This window comes from Solea solea, chromosome 9 (genome assembly GCF_958295425.1).
Source record: "Solea solea chromosome 9, fSolSol10.1, whole genome shotgun sequence".
Lineage (NCBI taxonomy): Eukaryota > Metazoa > Chordata > Actinopteri > Pleuronectiformes > Soleidae > Solea > Solea solea.
This window is the reverse complement of record NC_081142.1, coordinates 14,391,244-14,410,542: the sequence shown is the minus strand read 5'-3', so window position 1 is coordinate 14,410,542 and position 19,299 is coordinate 14,391,244. Positions and strand designations below refer to the sequence as shown.

The 19,299-nt window shown below is 38.4% G+C and overlaps 1 protein-coding gene across 2 annotated transcripts; it reads right to left on the bottom strand.

The window, feature by feature from the left end:
• Positions 1-10,676: 10,676 nt before the first annotated feature.
• On the bottom strand, positions 10,677-16,507 carry LOC131465991 (uncharacterized). Of its 2 annotated transcripts, none has more exons than XM_058639018.1 (5): positions 16,325-16,507; positions 14,657-14,980; positions 13,897-14,049; positions 12,554-12,603; positions 10,677-12,189 (listed from the first exon to the last, which is right to left on the bottom strand). In XM_058639018.1, exons 1-5 carry the CDS (start codon positions 16,392-16,394, stop codon positions 12,034-12,036), a joined length of 753 nt encoding a protein of 250 aa, XP_058495001.1. In that variant the 5' UTR covers positions 16,395-16,507; the 3' UTR covers positions 10,677-12,033. The 2 variants fall into 2 exon arrangements, with proteins under 2 accessions (XP_058495001.1, XP_058495002.1); XM_058639019.1 differs by having other exon boundaries at positions 10,677-12,186.
• Between the last annotated feature and the right edge of the window lie 2,792 nt (positions 16,508-19,299).

Below are 19,299 nucleotides of genomic sequence, written 5' to 3'. Positions count from 1 at the left end.
ATACTGGGACACTACGTCTGTGCTTTTCCAACAATGACACGACACAGTGTCTGCTGTGAAACGGCCTTTTTAAAACTCAGATCGAATCAAACAGATAGTCTGTGTGTGTATGGACACTAAAACACTAAACCCTATAGTCTGAACCAAATGCTCAGTTGCCTGAACCCACTGATTGAATCAATCACTGGCAATGGCAAAACCATAAGCACTTTTCACCTGTTTAGACACAACTTGCCAACACATTTTCATTGTGATGCACCCGTGCTGCATAACGGTGAGCACAGGTGACAAAAGTCAAGCACAAGTGTCACCACGTGACAAAATTGATCACACTTGTGGCTAATGATGTGAGGGAACATATACGCCAGTTCAGAGAACACCGGTTTGTGAGGCCCTACGATGGATAGAAATCTGAGAGGAAGAGTTTGTGTGAGAGGAGGTCGAGGTGGTCAGCGAAGATATCTGATGAAATCAGAGCGACTGTGATTGACCATGTTCTTGTCCATGGTATGAGCATGAGGGAGGCTGGACAAAGGGTACAACCAAACGTCAGTAGATAAACTGTGTCCACCATAATCCAAAGATTTAGAGAAGAGAACAGGTAATTTTTTGACATTATAGTATAGTACAGTATGTAAATGTTGACAGCAATTACTGTATGACATACTATATACTGTAGCACAGTATACTGTAAGTAAATACATGTTTCAGTACATCACTATACCAATGTACTGTAGTATTGTAATGGAGGGTTGGTCTAACTGTTTGTAGGCCTAGTATTCCATGTATATCTTTTGTAACTGCATGTTCTGCCACATGGGGGTGGGAGGACAGGTATGTTCTCCCCGCACCAAGAGACCCTAATTGTTGATATGGTCCGTGAGAACAACACCATTAAACTGAGTGAAATTCAGCAGAAGATCATTGAGGACCATGTACATTTTGAGGGTATCAACAGTGTCAGCCTCTCTACTGTTGATCGTGTCCTCAAGCGCAACAGACTGCACATGAAACAGCCTGCCAGAGGTTTTTCCCCCCGTTGCCTGGCCAGACAAAATGTGGCCTGTGATGTGGATGAAGTTCTGTGGCCTGACCCAGTACAGAGACATGATGATGTGGCTGAGTAATGCACTTATTTGTATATTTGTGTACTTTATTTTTACATGGGCTTACTGTACACAAGTGGCAAATGCACAAGATTTCTGTTTTTTGTCTTTTTGTACAAGTGCTAAATGCACAGGTTTTTTTGTTTTGCAACATGCATTTAGCCGACAGTGAACAATAAACATTTATTTCTCCAGCTTTATGTGCTGAGCATTGTGTTTTCTATTTTTCTACGTAGTGTTTAGTGACTGTTCAGTAGTGTTTTTAATTTTGATTGACTCTGGGCACTATTTGACAACATAGTTCAGTTTTGAGCACAGATTGAACTGTTTTGAGGTGAAAGTTTGGTTTTGCAAGAAGAGTCTGAGGTTTTGTGAATGTAGCTTGAAAATTGGCTTTTGTGTTCACAGTTTAGAGAAAAGGAGAGCATCTTTCAAGAAATGTGTCTTAGCAATCGAGAAAAACTGTAAGTCAGATAAAGGTAGACCAAAAATCAAGATGGTGGTTGACAAAGAAACTACAGGGGGGGGGAGAAAGGAGGAGTCTGTGTCCTCCAGGGAGTTGGAGAAGAGAAGAGAGCGAGGAGGAGGGGAAACCTGGTTTTTAAGTTGTTTGTGACACATGGTCTCATGTCCCAAAGTTTAGTTTAGTTTATTTGGATCCCCATTTGCTGCAGCGAATGCTGCTGCTATTCATCCTGGGGTCCGACACATTCATACAATTACACAGTACATAATAGTACATCATTATAACAAAAAAATTGAATTAAAATTGAATTAAAAACAAACAAATACAAAACAAAAAACCATTGTATTCCAAAAACACACTGCACAGACAGTACAGTTATGCTCATAATGAAACAATAAATGGCCCTTCAGTCACCATTTCACTTGATCTAAAACAAAAAAATTCAAAATTATATATTATTATTATATAAAACCACTGAGGTGGGTTTCACAGATTTATGGCCCTCTTTAAACGCTTTTTCCACTACATGGTCCCGCCTCACCTCAATTAGAGCGTAGTTACCTAAACTTAACTACAATTACAACTTTCAACGTTAATAATTACACAGATTTACAGTGAACTGACTGCACTTGTAGTTGACCTGTTGCCTGTTGGATGTGAAAACCTTCATTGATTCTTAATGGTTATATTTGTGTTGCGGTTATGGACACAGTGATTCCCGTAACTCTTCCATTACTTACATCCTCATTTTCCCTCCAGTTCCCATTTTTTACAAGTTACACTTTCAATCATGTGCATGTGCTTTATTTTGTAAACATTTTGTTCACACATGCAAGAACACACACACATTTGCCATAGAGACCTCGTGGTGGCTTTGATAAGATGAGTAACATTGCATTTGAATTATTTATTGAACCATTTTGTTATGATTATGATATCAGATTATCTTGTCATTTCTAAACAGAATCATCAAGTCAATAGAGATCGAATTTACATTACATTACAATTTACGTGATTTTTGAGATATTAAGAGTGAACTTAAGTGAGTCTGAGTAAAAACTAATGACATTTTAAGGTGAGACTGCAGATTCCTGGATCTAACCAGTGTTCCCGAGCAGTCGAATTCACTTGGAAAAGCCAGGAGGACAGGCAGTATTTCATGTGAAGGAGCAGCAGCTCGACTCAATCTCCATCCTCCAGTGGTTTGAGACGTTCAAACCAATTCTCTCCTTGGTGGAAATTCATGGTGGCTGCTTCTCATCTCCGATCTCATCGATCCGGTCACTATCCTGAGCTGTTGACCCGAGGGTTGGAACGTGAGCTGTCAAGCAAATCAAAAGCTGTGTCCTCCAGTTCAGCTTCACCACTTTAATATCTGCTACAATGCCAGAGTAACACTACATTGACCTGCCAGTCCATCTCAAGTCTGACCCTCCCTTATGTACAAGCTCCGCCCAGAGACACTTCATGACATGTTCTTTGTAAAAGATCATTTACAACAAATGTAAATATTATTACTGCCAAAGAAACGACGACACAAGCAATAAAAAGTTAAGGGTTACAGGCGCCCACAGAAGAACCTTACAGACAGGAAGAGCACATGAAAAACTCCACACAGGAAGTAGAAGTGTTTGACTGCAGCTAACCACTGCACCACATTTCCAGTGTGCCGTTCTCATTCACTTACATGTTTATTTTCATTTAATAATAGGTTAAGAATGTTCCTGACACAGGTATGGAGGAGGAGAGACCGCTGAAATCTTATGTGGGACAATAGTTCTCTGTGAGACGGAGCATGGTTGACCTGAATTCAGTCAGTCCGTCCTGTCAAAAACAGTGAAGCGATGTGTTTTTGGAGCACCTCAGACTGTAGACTCGCCTGGCAGTTGTGTATTTTTGTTGTTGTTGCAGTGTTCCTGTACCGTCTAATGGAGATGAGTCAGCCACGACGCGCTTAAGCATGTCGTATAATCTTAATAAAGCAACATACAACAGCTTGAACAATGCTTTTTGAAGTCAATATGTTTCTAATGCTGTTATGGTATTTTTTGGTACTCAAACAAACTTTGAGCATTGGACCATTTTCTATAAACTGCTTGAAGCCTGTTACTTTTTTGTATTTAATGAGGTATTTCTTTAACACTCAGTTTATTACAAAGGTTGACCGTGAGATGGCAGTACAATATTAGGAATCATTGAATCTATGACGGTTTCCAGCACTGTCACTCACTGCCACCAGAGTGCAGTCTCAGCTGCACTTAGCCCCAAGTTTGAGGGCATCTCACTGACATAAATTGTATATCCCTCTTCAGATATATGTGAACATATTTGTGTTCAGGCCACAAAAGTCAGTGGTCACCATTTAGGAATGGGATATGGAAAAGTTGGTGTGTAATAAAATAAATTGTATGTATCCTTTTTCTCTTTCGTATTATTTGATCCTGTAGTCTTTATAGCCCTGTCCCAGGGATTAGAAGTTTAACCCTTAGTAACACACAGAGAACATGCACAATTTAAGTTTTTGTTATGATGCACCTTAATTTTATGGTCTAAAAAAACACAATAAAAGACCTTATAAGTCATGCAAACTGGATTGTTTTTGGTTTGATTTTTGCAGCCTGGTAAAAAACATTTAAACACAACATCAGTCCTCATCACACATAAACATTAATACCTTTTAGTATTAAGTTTTTAACCCTTAAATTGCAAAGTTTTTGTCAGGATGCATCAAAAATTGATTTGTATGAGTTTTAATGAGGACATTTTTGTGCGTAGGTGTGTTAGTGTGACTATTTAAGTAATGTTGTTTACAATAGACTAAAAATAAATATGAAAGAAATTTAGAACAATTCATTCCATAACCAGGCATTTAAAACATCTGTGTAGTGAATTTAGAAGTAGCTTAGTTTCTCGAAGAGGGATCCACTGCCCTGCATGTTTTAGACGTTTCCCTGCTTCAACACACCTGATTCCAATAAATGGGTCGTTATCAGGCTTCTGCAGTGCTCAATGATGAGCTGACGATTTGATTCAGGTGTGTAGGAGCGGGGCAGTGGGTCCCCAGGACCAGGATACAGAAACCCTGGATTAGGGGCATTGCAACAGATGAGGCAAAGCAGAGAATTGACTACGCACAGTCACTTCTGGATTTTCAATAAGCCAGCCCACCTATTTCTGGTAAGCTGTCAGCCAAAGATGCAGAGATGTTTCATAGTCGGTGTCTGCAGAAGTTATATTTAGCAACACATAACAGAGATGGGGCAGAGGCCGTGCACAGAGGGCCCTGCAATCCTCGTGTGGAGGATAAAGCAGTAGAAGATGAATTAGTGAATGAGGTGCAGGGATGCAGCAGTGCTCTGTTGTTGTCCCCTCACAACGCTGACATTAAGTCGTAATCTTTCGAGAATAAAGTCGTAATCTTTCGAGAATAAAGTAATATGTGATAAAGTCGTACTATTATGAGAATAAAGTCGTAATATGAGAATAAAGTCATAATCTTTCGAGAATAAATTCATAATATTATGAGAATAAAGTCGTAATCTTTCGAGGATAAAGTCGTAATCATTCAAGAATAAAGTCGTAATATTCTGACAATAAAGTCGGAATATTACAAAAGTCATAATTTTACAAGATTAAAGTAGTAAAAGTCATAATATTACGAGATAAACGTCATAATTTTAAATTTTTTCTCGAAAGATTAAACAATTTTTTCTCGAAAGATTAAACAATTTTTCCTCGAAAGATTAAACAATTTTTTCTCGAAAGATTAAACAATTTTTTCTCTTCAGTCTGGCCCCCAATACTCCGTTGTAGAATCCCTCAGGGGTTAACTCCAAAAACATAAACTAAAAGACACCTTTTAGATCGATATCAGACATTTTCATCGCGTTACCTTACAAAGTGCAATATTTTCCTTAGTGTCAACTGGCCGGACGGTAAGAAGCTGACTTATATATTAATGGAAGTTGTAAGTGACGCTTTGTACATATTATCCCTCCCCCTAAAGATGGCTGATTACATTAGTTCGCAGAAGCAACCTTTTGTGAAACCTCGCTTAAAAACAGCTCCACTCTAAAAATCTTGAGATCAGGGTTTCTCAATCCTTCAAACCATCAGCTCATCAGAAAGTACTGCAGAAGCCTGATAACGACCCATTTATTTGAATCAGGTGTGTTGGAGCGGGGCAGTGGGTGTCCAGTACCAGGATTGAGAAACCCTTGTATAGATCATTATAGAGACTCCCATAGGTCTCTTTACTCTTTACTTGGTCTACAAAATGATTGAGGACATATAAAGGTTAACCCTTGTAATTGAACAGAGTGTCAATTTTGTATTTGGGGGAAAATAAAGCAGAGAGGTCAGAGTCACAGGTGTGAAAACCATCTCTGCAGCAACACATCGAGAAAATGGCAAATGTAAAAAGGGAAAGGGACGTATCCTGTGTATGTTTGTGAGTGAAAGGCAGGAAAAAACACTGTACACTCAGTATGTGTTTGTACCACATTAATAGTTCCAGACAAATTTTAGATAAATGCATGCTATTTACCAGAGTCCATCAGTCATCAAAGAGTAATGACATTAATAAATATCCAGTGTCACTCATCAAGATCAAATTAAAAACTATACACACGTGGATGATAAAACAGACTGTAACGATACAGTTAAAGCAATACACTTAGAGAGAAGGGATACGTCATAATACAGTTAAACACACCACAGTTAACTTGTAACGTAGTTACACTAACACTCTTAGTTTTGCTTTTCTTTTTAATTTGTGTCCATGTCTTGTCACTAATTCTCCTGTCATTTCAGATCCCGCCTTTCCTCTATGCCATGCAATCAACTCATTTCCCTCACCTGGTTTTCCCCGCCCATCTCCTCACCTGCAGTCCATTTTCTCATTAGTCCCTCTGTGTATACATACTAGTCCATTTTCATTCGACCCCTGCCAGATTGTCTTGTGTGTTAGTTTTTCTGCCAAGCATTCCAGCGTTTTCTAGATTGCCTTTTGTCCTGACCCTGTTTGCCTGTCATGGACTTCGGATTACTGCCTACTGCCTGTTTTTGGACTGATTTCCTGGTTTTGAATGTTGGACAAAGTAAAGTGCCTTTTCCCCCACAAAATTTACTGCCTCGTCCTGCTTTTGGGTTCTCCCTTGCCTGTTCCTCGGACTGTGACATAACTTGATAATAATTCAAAAGTCACGTTACAATCACATAAGTCAAAAGACAAAAACAACAAGAAAAACAGATGACGCTTTCAGCTTCACGTTTCACATTATAGGAGAAATGTGACTGCGGTAAGTAAGACAGATCAGATAGCCTTCACTTCCCCTGCTGATATCAGAAACCTCACATCAACCGTTACTGCTCTTTCTGCAGAAAGCCAGTGGAAACAAGCATCTATGTGAAGCTCACACCTTCAGCTCAGCAGCTCTGCAGGTTACACCCCAACAGAATAGTCACATTTTAATCCAAATATGTGTTGTTCCAATTGTTACTCACAATAATGCCTCCTAAAAACTACATGCAGTAATAAAAAAAAGAAGAAATGTGGTTGCAATTCACATCAGGGTATTGCAGTAAATAGTAAAGGTTTCAGTAGAAACTGGAGCTGGAATATAAAATCTAGTGTTTCAATGCATTTCTGGCTGCAGTTGATAAACGGTGGCCTCCACACAGACATATGTGCGGGTACACTTTGATCACAAGGGAAATTATTAAAAGAAAACACATTTTTTGCACAAATGCTGGGTGATTTCCCTATTTCTCACTTCTAAAGGTCTGCAAAGTCTGCATTTAACCCATCCTGGTGGGTTTATCTTCTAAGAACCTTAACACAAGGGTGTCAAACTAATGGCCCGCTGCCCACAATCGGCCGTCCAGGGGGTCAAAACTGGCCTGCGGGATAAATGTGTGAAGATACTATATTTTTCAGTTTCAGATTTCAGATACTTGTGGCTTAAGGTTTAATGACCCATAAGTTGTAATGCACATGTGAACATAGAAAACGTAGGCTTAGTAACCAATATTAATATAGTAAACAATATTAAACTTAAGGGATAATATTGTTGAAATTGCATTTATTTTTCTCTCACGAAGATTTAATAATATCTATATCTCTATATCATAATATCTTTAGTAAAAAGACACTTCATTAAATGTGAAACAAAGGGAATGATTTGGAATCCTTGTTGTTTAAAGGTTATTATGCTGTTATTCTACTGGTCGGGCTCACGTGGGATCAAATTGCGCCGTATGTGGCCCCTGAACTAAAATGAGTTTGACCCCTCAGTTCATTATAACTACACCAACAATCATGTGGTTTAAATGCTCCCATGACAACACTGTCAGTCATCAAACAAGCATCTTTATCAATGGCCCTTTGGGCAAAAATATCACAGGTGGAAACCATCAAATTAATGATGGCTGAGTTCCATTTATCTTTCTCAGTTTCAGGGTGCATGCCAGTTCACTGTCCCACTGTCCTGAATTGTCATTACAAATTCAAAATGACAGGTGTTTTTTGACATGAAGCTTTTTTATTTCTTATTTTCTTATTTTTTATTAACTCCCAGCACCAGAGAAACAAACAACATGGCTGATCTTGAGACAGCTCTCTGTGTTTATGTATAGTTTTCTGCACAGAACCTGTTTACTATAGCTTTCTAGTAAACAGGTTTACTGCCGGCTCAAAGTCGTTTTATTTAAATTAAATGATTATATAGTTTTATATGTAGCTCCGTGGTAGAGCGAGTGGCTGTGTCAGCAGTGAACGGCTATGAAAGAGTGAGTGAATGGGGGTGAATGGGTGAATGGGCAAAAACTGGAGCTCTGAGTGGTCATCAAGACTATAAAACTAAATCCAAACCATATTGTTATTTGGATAATTACTGTGTTGCAAAGTCCTGTCATGTGATTTCAGAGCATCTGCTTCTCAGTGATGATGCATTTAAATAAAATGCTTTCAAGACTGGACCCAAATGATTCGGAATTCTGAGTTGTAATCATGCAGAAACACTGATAATGTAGTGTAATTTCGGGAAAATATAGAACACAATGACTCATTGTTTGTCGCTGCATTTAAATATTGCTAGGTTGATGCAAAAACCCAACAGAGCTGTTATGGAAAAGTAGGTTTTTTTGGTTGTTAGTGCAGTAGGTGTTATGCTGTGCAAAGTGCAAACGCGTTATTTTCTGCGTGCAACAACTGCAACACGCTGAGCACAGCAGCAAACAAACTCGCTAACAAAAGACAACAAAGTCGAGTTGATCTTCCTGATATAACTGATATTGTTTTCTCTTTTTTTTAAACCCTTAGAACACAGAGCATTTCCATTACTATGTTTAAACGTACAGTTTATACAGAGGTTATAAGAATGTGGAGTTTCTTACATCCTTTGTTTCAGCACAACCTATGGACAATCTGATGAAAAACGGCTTTCATTTTCACCAACTATATAAACCCACCTGAGCAAAAAGTACTGAAAATGTTTAATATTGGATTGAATTTGTGAAATATGGAAATACGTCACAGTTCAAAGTTCACTTGGCTCTTCTATTCTGCATAATTAGTGGATTATATTAAATCACTACAAAAAATGCGATATAAAATGAATCATAACTTTGACTCAACAACGCATAAGAAGTGCCACGTGAGCACCATGGGTTAAACCCCAATTTCAGCTGCGAGGATAAACAAAATTAAACGTCTTATTAAAAAAAAACTTTCCCTGCATGTTTGGTCTTCATTGGGCAGAAAGACGTGAGTCCCGTGGTCCAGTGTACGACTGGATGAGGAAGACAATGTCTTATGTCCAGAAGTTTAAAGTTACATTTTTTCATATTTCTGGGGCTTATAAGCAAAAATCGAATTTACAATGCATACAAATGACACCAGTGTTGTATAATTGCCGTATAATAATTATTGTATTATTTTTATTTAGCCTTAAAATAAGCTATTTATAATAATATCATAGTCACGGGCTGCTACTCTAGAGTCGTCCACAATCGCCACATGCCATGTTTCTACAGGGGCCTGACGTGGACAAATAGGGGTGGGAATTGATAAGAATTTGACGATTCCAATTCCATAAACGATATTGCTTATTGATCTGATTCCTTATTGATTCTCTTATCGATTCTCATTGGGTGGGGGAATAAGTACAATTTTGTTTGTTTGTATTAACTCTCTTTACCATCTGATTTTCACGTTAATTTGTCCAGACAAAAAACTGCGGCGCCGCGGCGCCATGTTTGCTGCGTTCTGAACCAAAACAACACAGCGCGTGTGTGATGTCATGACGCATTTGCAACGAGCGGAACCGATAAGCGGAATCATTTAGCAGACATACGGTTAAGCTGACGGTTCAGAAGAATCAAGTGACTGGTTCTCGATTCCCATCCCTACGGATAAACATGTGAACCAGTGAAACCGGAGGTTGAGAGATCGAGCTGAGAGAAGTTAATCAATCATATTCATTTATTTAAAGATTATGAGGTCATTTTAGGATTTTTTTTTCCTTTGCCAAGACTGTAAAATACTTATGTACTGCGTCGGTTCAATTTAATGTCTCATGTTTTTTGTTGAAGATTATTTAAATGTATGGTGATGGTTTTTCAAGACAATTTTAAACTGTACAATTATATGTCATAAAATAACAGTTTGAAGCTTTTGGGAAACAAACAAACAAAAAGCATGTTTTGCCTCAAACACTAACATGTCCGCCTGGCACATATTTACCATGTCAGATTTGTTGAGCAATAATCCAGTAAATGTCAAATTATATAGAGATAATAAATAACCTTTTCAGTTTCTATCAGAGGTGCAAGTTAGTATTTTACAATTACTGCAGTAACCTTTCTTCTATTCTACATGTCAGGGTTGTAGAAAAAATGACTGGCCACTAATCTGATTAGAAGTCAATTACCATGAAATGAAACTGAGTGAAAGAAAACATTTCTAGTAATACCGACTGTAAGCAAAATAGTAACAGTGAACATTTGCATCATACATACAGCAATTTAACGCCAGTGAACAACAACAATTATTTACACAAAAAAACCTTTATTAACAGGATATGTTCATGCTGTTGAGCTACGGTTCAATATCAACACACCACAGCAAGACAAGAAACATGCTTTTAGATGCACTTTTACCACCAAGACGCGTGACATCTTCACTCTGTGTTTGATTTGCAGGAAAATGTGACCGTCGTTGGAAAAACCACTATCATAACTCACTGACTTGTTTTGGTGGTTTCCCTTCTTGAAAAACAGTCTGAGGTCTGAGTCGAACAACTTCTTTTGTCTTTAACAGAAATGTTTAACTCAACATAATGCAAACAAACAAACAGACATGATAATACATGGATACAAGGAGAACTACAGTACACCAATCAACAGCTGTTAGTCCATCAATAAGCCAAAAAGAGAACATCAGATGCTTTGCAGTGGAAAATGGTAGTGAGATAATATCATGTAGTTACTGCGTGAGTGTAAAACTGGTGTGGTCTTATAAATTGTGTGTGGTATGACAGTACTGTGCTGATGAGCTCGTTTCACATCTGGCTCTTAACAGAGGAAAGCTGATGAGTCAAAACTGATAAATGGAATTAAACCAAAACTAAAAAAAAGTATTTACTATCAAATCAGACAGGATGGCTAAGAAGACAGTGTGAAAAAGGACGGGTTAAAGGCACATTAGATTCACTGCTGTAACGTTCAAATGAATGTGAGCTAGTTACATATAAAGAGTGAACACTTGAACAATCGTCTCTCATACAACCACAGTCTCTGAAGTGTAGTTCTAATTATGATGATGACAGAACTATGTTCATACTTTCAGTCAAAGTTCACACACAAACTAGTGACTTGTAAAGCAGTTATTTTCCATGTACTGAATCATTAGAATTAGTTCATTCAAAAGATTTGTTCAGTACTTCCTGCATGACTGGAGCACAAACTCCTTCATCACTTTTATGCATCAACAGGAAACCAAAAAAAACACTAAACGAGAGGATCAAAGACCATTTGTGTTTAATTTCAGTTAAAAATGTCAGCGTGCAGCGATAACTGTGTGATGTTACCACAATGTTTGGTATGATGTCACCCTATTAAAGTAGCTGATGCAGCTATGACCACCCAAACCACACAGCCATTGTGCACCATTCCAAACGTCACTGCGGCAAGCTGAACTGCACCGGGCCACTTGGTAGAAGTGAGCACACAAAACCAAGACAAATAAATATTTGGGTAATTACTGAAACTATAGTAACTGCTACCATTCAATCCTGCGGAACAGTGACTGATATGAAAATATCCTTTTCTTTCCTCCACAACCTACATTTTTTACATAACTGTTTTGTATATTTCACGTACACGGTATACAGTGTGTATAAATCATGTGTCAAACCTTTCTTCATGACGCCACCGACAAACAGTTTTGCATTAAGTGGACGATCACATGCGTCGCTTTTCCGGCAGATAGCTAACATTAGCATACTCCGTATCGTATGGGTCTACGTGCAAAGGTGTGGGAGATCTTCTGGGGAAGTCCAGGACACTGTAGACCAGAGAGGGCGGAGGTACACTGGTGGCCTCTTCAACTGTTTCCTGCTGAGACAATGACATGATGTCAAGCTCTGTCAAGCTTCTGTTACTTTTTTAGTTTTTTTTGTAATCTCCTGTTTTATTTTGGTAGTCCGTTGTCATTCCCCGCGTCCTGTCAAGTTTCAAGCTCCCCACCCTAATTACTCACACCTGTGTCTTACTCTCCTCCCTTCTGTGTGTGTGTGTTCATTCTCTTTGCCTTCATCCCAGTGTCTGTTTAAGCAGTTTCTTGGTTTGCTCTTTAACTGGCGTTTTTTCATAATGTGACCTGACTTAGCTTTATATCCCATGTACTGCACTTATTTCTGTACTGACGATGTTGAGTTTTGCTGTGTTTGACATGCAACATCAACAGTGAGAGCGTTCTTACCTGTACAGTGATATTAGAGTTTTGTTGTGGTTGTTGTTGCTGTTGTGTGTCTGTAAAAGAAGCAAAGAAAAGAAAAGAACTATTGAGTCAAGCAATCAAATAAGGAGCATTAACATCCATGTGTGATAGGAGTTACAATAAATGGACATGACCCGTACTTAAAATTCATTGTATAACAGATGTCTATTTCCTTTCTATTGCATTTCTAGTTATACTGCCCTTATTGTGAGTTCTTTAATTCTTCTTTTTCTTACTGCACGTAATGACAATTAACTCATCGAATCTTGAATGTCATCTGTTTGAATTAATAATTTTACTACGTCCTCTACAAAAGCTACTGAAGTCACCTTAATTCCTGGATTTGAAAAGTGTTTCCTAGGTTTGGTACAATCATACAACAACCTCCAAATAGCATGAATGGAAGTCTACATCTCACTTGATTTAGAGAAGGTAAACATTTCACTAGGGAGTTCAATGTCTAAATCGCTGTTCTCAGGTCTTTACTAATTACCCTTCATGTCAAGTTTGTAAAATATGTTCCCATTTTAGAAGAAAATAAATACATTAGTGGACACCAGCCGCAGATCTTGAGGCTTAAAAAGAGGACCTTCTTTTCAACTGGAAGACTGGAATTCCACTTTTATATACAGTGTAAATAAAAGAGACTTGGTTGTCATTGCCTGTACATTTCAGTGACCGAAAATAAAGATGAAGCCCTGATATGAATCGTGTCGAACCATGCACGTAACAAAAGGTTTGATGATCATCTCTCAGTGCATTTGCATCTATGCAACTCCCAGTGGTTAAAACAGTTCTGTCTGTGGACAATACTGTGCCACATTAGCATGACATGATATAGGAGTCAGCAAAAAACTTGCATTTGTGTACACGTACGGGAAATTGTCAAATGTGGTGTCTGAGGTCACAGGGGCTGTTCCTGCTCAAAGTAGGCCAGAGGTTTTTTTTGTCTCTGAGTAAAAGTGTTCTCATAATAGTGACAAAATAACGGAATGCATTTTTTCCTCTCAGTGATAGTAGGCCCGTATATTTTTGATGTGCCTGCTTTGAGGGAGGACAACGTTTCAAATGATGTGAATCATCACATGTATCAAAAGGAAGTGAAACTGCAACCTGGTTTGCATTTTTGAGCATTTAACCACACAACTGTGCATATTTTCCATGTAATAATAATTCTTCTTATCAGCTCTTTGCTCACTTGAAAGACTATGACTACTGTCGTCTTAAATAAATCTTTCTCACTGACTCTGGACTGAACAGAGTATCCATGAAAACCACAAATTATACATTTTGTCAGACTGTTTTTAGAGAGTAGCTTTCCCTACCTTTGGCTCTCATGAGACACCAGGTGAGCAAGGGGAGCACTGCAGCTAACAGCACAACAGACAAAACCACGAGGACAGTGACGATGTCAAAGGAAAATACACCGGGACTTCCACGCTCTTCGATTTCTGTGGTGTTGTTTGGCAGTGGAGAATCTGTAGGAGTCAAAAGGAAATTATGAAAATACACACTCATGCCGCAGAGAAATAACAAAGATGTCACAGTTTTTAACAAGTGGGGCCACAGCAGTTTTGAATTGAACTAAATTGGTCCCTCGTTTAATTGGGAATGTGTACAACCACCTTTTATTGGAATACAAAGGAAAAAGTTGTAGCGTGACATGACAGTGTCTCATATGTGAGTCAATGAGAATGTACAGCAGCTATTTTGCAGTTCTTCTATTTTCTACTATCCTTTGAAAGCCCAGTCATTCATACTAAAGATACATAAATGGTAAATGTGCACAGTATAGTGCTTTAGTTCTTTAGGTGGTAAAACATGGACATGTCAGCTTTAACGGGTCGCTTATATTGAAGGATAATTTGTTGATAGAATGGTGGGCAACAGGTAACTAAGTGAACTGCGAGACATTTATACCATATTAATTCATCATTCATTTACAGACTAAATAAAAAACTAAAAAAGCTAAAAAGAAAACATGTTAATCCTCTTGTACTACACACACTACAGACGTACAGTGTCCTCCCTTTATACTGATAGGTTGGGGTCAGTTGGTGTCTTAACATTAAAGTCAGACTTTACCTGTGTTGTTTCTGTTCTCCAACTGGACGATAAGGTGCACTTTGTTGCTTTCTTTTGGAAGACCAGAGCCTAAGAACAAGCTGGCCCAGTAAGTCCCACTTTGATTTTGTTTGAGTCTTGTGATGTGGTATCGTATGGATGTGTTTTGGTAAATATCAAAAACACCTCCTCCGATGCCACCTTTGCTGTTATACTCAGCAATCTTTTTATGGCCGGTTATATAAATAGCAAAATAACTGTGATCACTAACGACGGTGTCATTGAATGTGAATTGTAGGGTGACGTTGCTGCCGAGGGTCCCGTTGACCTTTGCTTGACCGGGGCCTGTGTCGGGACAAAACAAAAGTTGTGTGTAAGTGACAGGGTCTGTGTGGTTAAAAGAGCCAAATTAAAATCAGGTACAAATGTAAATGAATTCAGAATTTTTAAAAAAGGATTGGGGAGCCTATAGGACTTGGGTAAAAGTGTCAGGCTCTGACATGAAAATGTCCATTTTCATGTTGAACATCCTCCTCCCATCTGAATGAGGAAGTGGCTAAATTTGTAAAAAATGGAATTGCAAACGTACATGGTTTAAATCCTGCTTTTGGTTCTTTATTTTGAAATAATAATTAAATAATAAATCTAATAACTATCAAATGCAGGAAGAGTGAGGATTCAATTTGGTGTAAATATATTGTCCATCACCCAAGATTCTACTGTGGCCGGAGATACATCTCATTCCTAGGAATCACTATAAATAATCAAATTAAAGTGTAATTCTTTTATATATACAGTTTATATTTATATAAAAGAACAAAGTAAATAAATGAAATGGACAAGAAAGCTCACAACACATTTTCTTGGCAGATGCCATGTATTGTTCCCCAACTTGAAAACTCAACAGTGCAAACATTTTATACGTTGCATGTGAGGACATGTGTGATGGGATGTCTGTATAAACATTTTTAACATTATGTCTGGAAACAAGCTTTCATGTGTTCATATGCGAGGACATTTCCTCGCCACGGTTGCAACTCACAAATAACTGTTGTGGACACAGCTATTATTAATCTCAAATACAAGTACAAGCTTGTATTTTACACTATAATTAGCCGGGGGATTTTAGACTTGACACAATAAGTATAGCTACTGTATCACTCACACACACACACACACACACACACACACAAATTTAGCCCTAAACTTAACCAGTTCCTCAAAAATGAGGTTCAGTCTCATTAGAATCCTTGTTTTGGTCTCCATTCAATTCAATTCAATTCAATTCAATTCAATTCAATTCAATTCAATTCAATTCAATTCAATTCAATTCAATTCAATTCAATTCAATTCAATTCAATTCAATAACAACACACAGGCGAGTTAAAGATAAATATAAATTTAGTGCATCAAAAGAGAGAAATGGTACATGTATATACATTAAACATGTTGGCAGCCGTGCTAATTGCAGTCAAGTGTTGGAATGTAGGATCCATGAGGACTACTGGTCCCGATAATAAGGTTTATGGTAGAAAAGTTGCAAAGGAGGTAACAAAAAGCTATACTTGTATATATAAAAGAAACGTGCTTTAACTATGGTAAAAAATGTTTAGAAATGCAAAAGAAAGTTGTAGGAAACTTAAAAGTGAAGGTGAAACACGACATTACCTCTAAGGAAACATAGCTTACCATTGCAAACCATGTGTGCCGTGGCGAGCAACACCAATCCAAGTGGCTTTGTGATGAGGTTGTCAACCATGGTAGAACGAAAGGCTTGCACGCCTGAGTCTTTGAGCTGGCTGATGTTTTATCAGCTGCCTTGGTGGGATCACTCCTTTAGGGTTTATTTGTTTAAAGTCAAACAGCAGTTTGTGTGCCTGACAGGAGGAAACTGCAGACAGGAACTTGCTCAATCACTGATTTATACACCTATCATCACATAGCATCACAAGCGCCTCCTGTAACGTGAGACTTCAAAGACGATCATGAAAATGTGGTGCAGACATGTTGTCACTCACATGGTGCATGAAAATTCAGGAAGAGCGCTTACAGTTTTCTTCATATTTGAGGTTTTACTACATGTATGAATGTGGAATTTAATTTAACCTCTGTAAAGGTTTACGATAGCATGGCCCATGTTTTGTCTTAAAGACTGAGTTCACGAGTAGAAATGAACCGAACAGAAAAGAAAAGAAAAACCCCATATTTCTATTTTTAGACATGTGAGCGGTTTTGTTTCTGGCTGTAGAGGTTTTGAAATCTCTAACTTTGAGAGTTTGCAACATTAACTACGAAGAAATGAAACTCAGAAAGTCAGAAAACCATTTTCCGTTTATCCTACACAGGGGGCAACAATCGAATAGCGTAATCATTTATAATCATGTTGTCTAACTAAGACTCATTGTGTTGTAATTAATGTCTTAGAATGATCCTTTTTAGCAGGTCTTCTTTCATGGAGTGCCAGTTTGTACCACCGTGTTTGTACAGTGGCCAGTTGTCAAACAACGGCCCAGATGATGAAGTAAATGACAATCTGGTATAGAAGGGCAATGTATTAGTCTGGGGGCAGTCTTTACAGGCAGTCATTCTTTTTCAGATGAGATCAAGTAGCAACTGACTTACATGAAATGGTAGATGTGTCAACATCTATTTAGCTGTGTTTCTGCCACTGCTGTCTAGTGTTTAAACTGTATATGTGTAAGTAAATAAATAGTCTAGACAATGAAGTCTATGAAGAATAAAGACAAAAATCATGCAGATTGTGGATCATAAGACCAGTGGATCGTTGAACAATATGTAACAAAAGTCAAATGGGAAAAGAAATGAAATCAAAAACAAAATGCATGCAAGATATGGGATTAATAAACTAACATAACAAACTTTTTAGTAATCCTCACAGGGAAATTCCTTTTCTGCATTTAACCCATCCTCTAGAAATCTAGAAAATGACAATGCATTCGGCTTTACTCGTGCAAATCACACACACACACGCACACATTTATACATGGAAACATTTTTTACCACAACAAAGAAAGTTTGGTGGCTGTGAATGAACAATTTCACAATTTTAAGACAAACAGTGTTGGTGTCTTTTATTAGTTGGGTATTTGGTTTCAGTGGTTGAGGACAGAGGTGATAATTTCCTTGCAGCTCATGCTCTCATCTTCCCGCAGAAACATCACTTTAAACTCAGCATGACTTTGCACAGAGGAAGACCCCCATGGTCTAACCACTAAATCAGATCACTGTGGTGTGAGGGTGTTACAACCCCAGAATCATACTCTCCCTTTTCCTTGTGTTTATCGCTCTCTCTCTGCTTGTGTGTGTGTGTGTGTGTGATGAGCTGATTTATGTATGGTTCTCCATTAGGCCCGGGAACCAATGCTGCTCTACTTCTTCAGGTGGTCTGTTAAGAGCGGTGTGAGACCTTTTTTTCCCATTGCTTTTTCAACTATCTCTTCTCTCTGATTAACCCTAAATTGCTTGTTGTCTCATGGATGTGGCTGCCGTTGGTCATTTCCTTCCACTTCTCATCCACATTCTAAGGTTTATTTGTAAACACAACATAGGGTTTCTCAGTTATGGTCAAACCTAATGATTATTATTATTATTGATTATTGATTACCGATTTGCATTTAGCTTTATATTACTAGAAATAGGGGTAGTATATTTGAACAAGTAACAAAGAAAAATGAAGATATTTCTCAACTCAGGGGAAACTGAGGTTGGGAATAATGCTACCCCTATTCTGGTAATACAAATCTAAATGCAAATCGGTGAAGCATTCCTTTAAGAGGGACAACATATGGTGAAATGGTGGTTAGCATTGCTGCCTCACAGCAAGATGCTCAGTGGTTCAGCTAAGGGCTTTTCTGTGTGGAGTTTGAACATGTCCTCATGTATGTGTTCTCTCCAAGTACTGTCCAGAGACACACAGACTGGTGTTCAAGTTATTTGAAGATTCTAAATTGACTACAGGTATGGCTGTGAATAGTGTTCATCTCTGTATGTTGGCTCGAGCGACCAGTCCAGCGTGTAACCCGCCTTTTCAGCTTGGTCTCCGCAGTGGATAGCATTGTTGCCTCACAAAGAAGGTCACCAGTTCGAATCCCGGTGTGCGTGTGGGTTTTGTGATGTGGTTAATCGGACACACCAAATTAACGGTAGAATTACATGAATGTGAATGGTTGTTTGTCTCTGTATGTTGGCTCTGTGATGCACTGGTGACCTGTCCAGGGTGTACCTCAACTTTCAACCTATGTCAGCTAGGATTGGCTATAGCCCCCTGCGACCCTCATGTGTTAGATAAATAGATAGATAAAGTGGTAGACAAGGAGCGTTTAAAACAGGTGCAACAATCCAATTTCAAAGTATTGGCAGGAAGTGTCTGAAACATGGAGTCAAATTCTCCTGCACTGCACACAGAACGTGATTTGTCTTGTGTGAAGTCAGACAGAGACAACGGAAACATTATGGTAATAAAGTGAGACGTCTGCAAACAGGTTACAGTGTGACTGAGGACACAAAGGATGTAGGGTGACCAGGTGTCCCCCTTTGTGGGCGACTGCACAGCATTTGCACCCCATGTCCCACATCCCACATATTGAGACAATGTCCCACATTTTATTCAACTCTATACTGGTGTTTTTGTGAAAGTATTAATC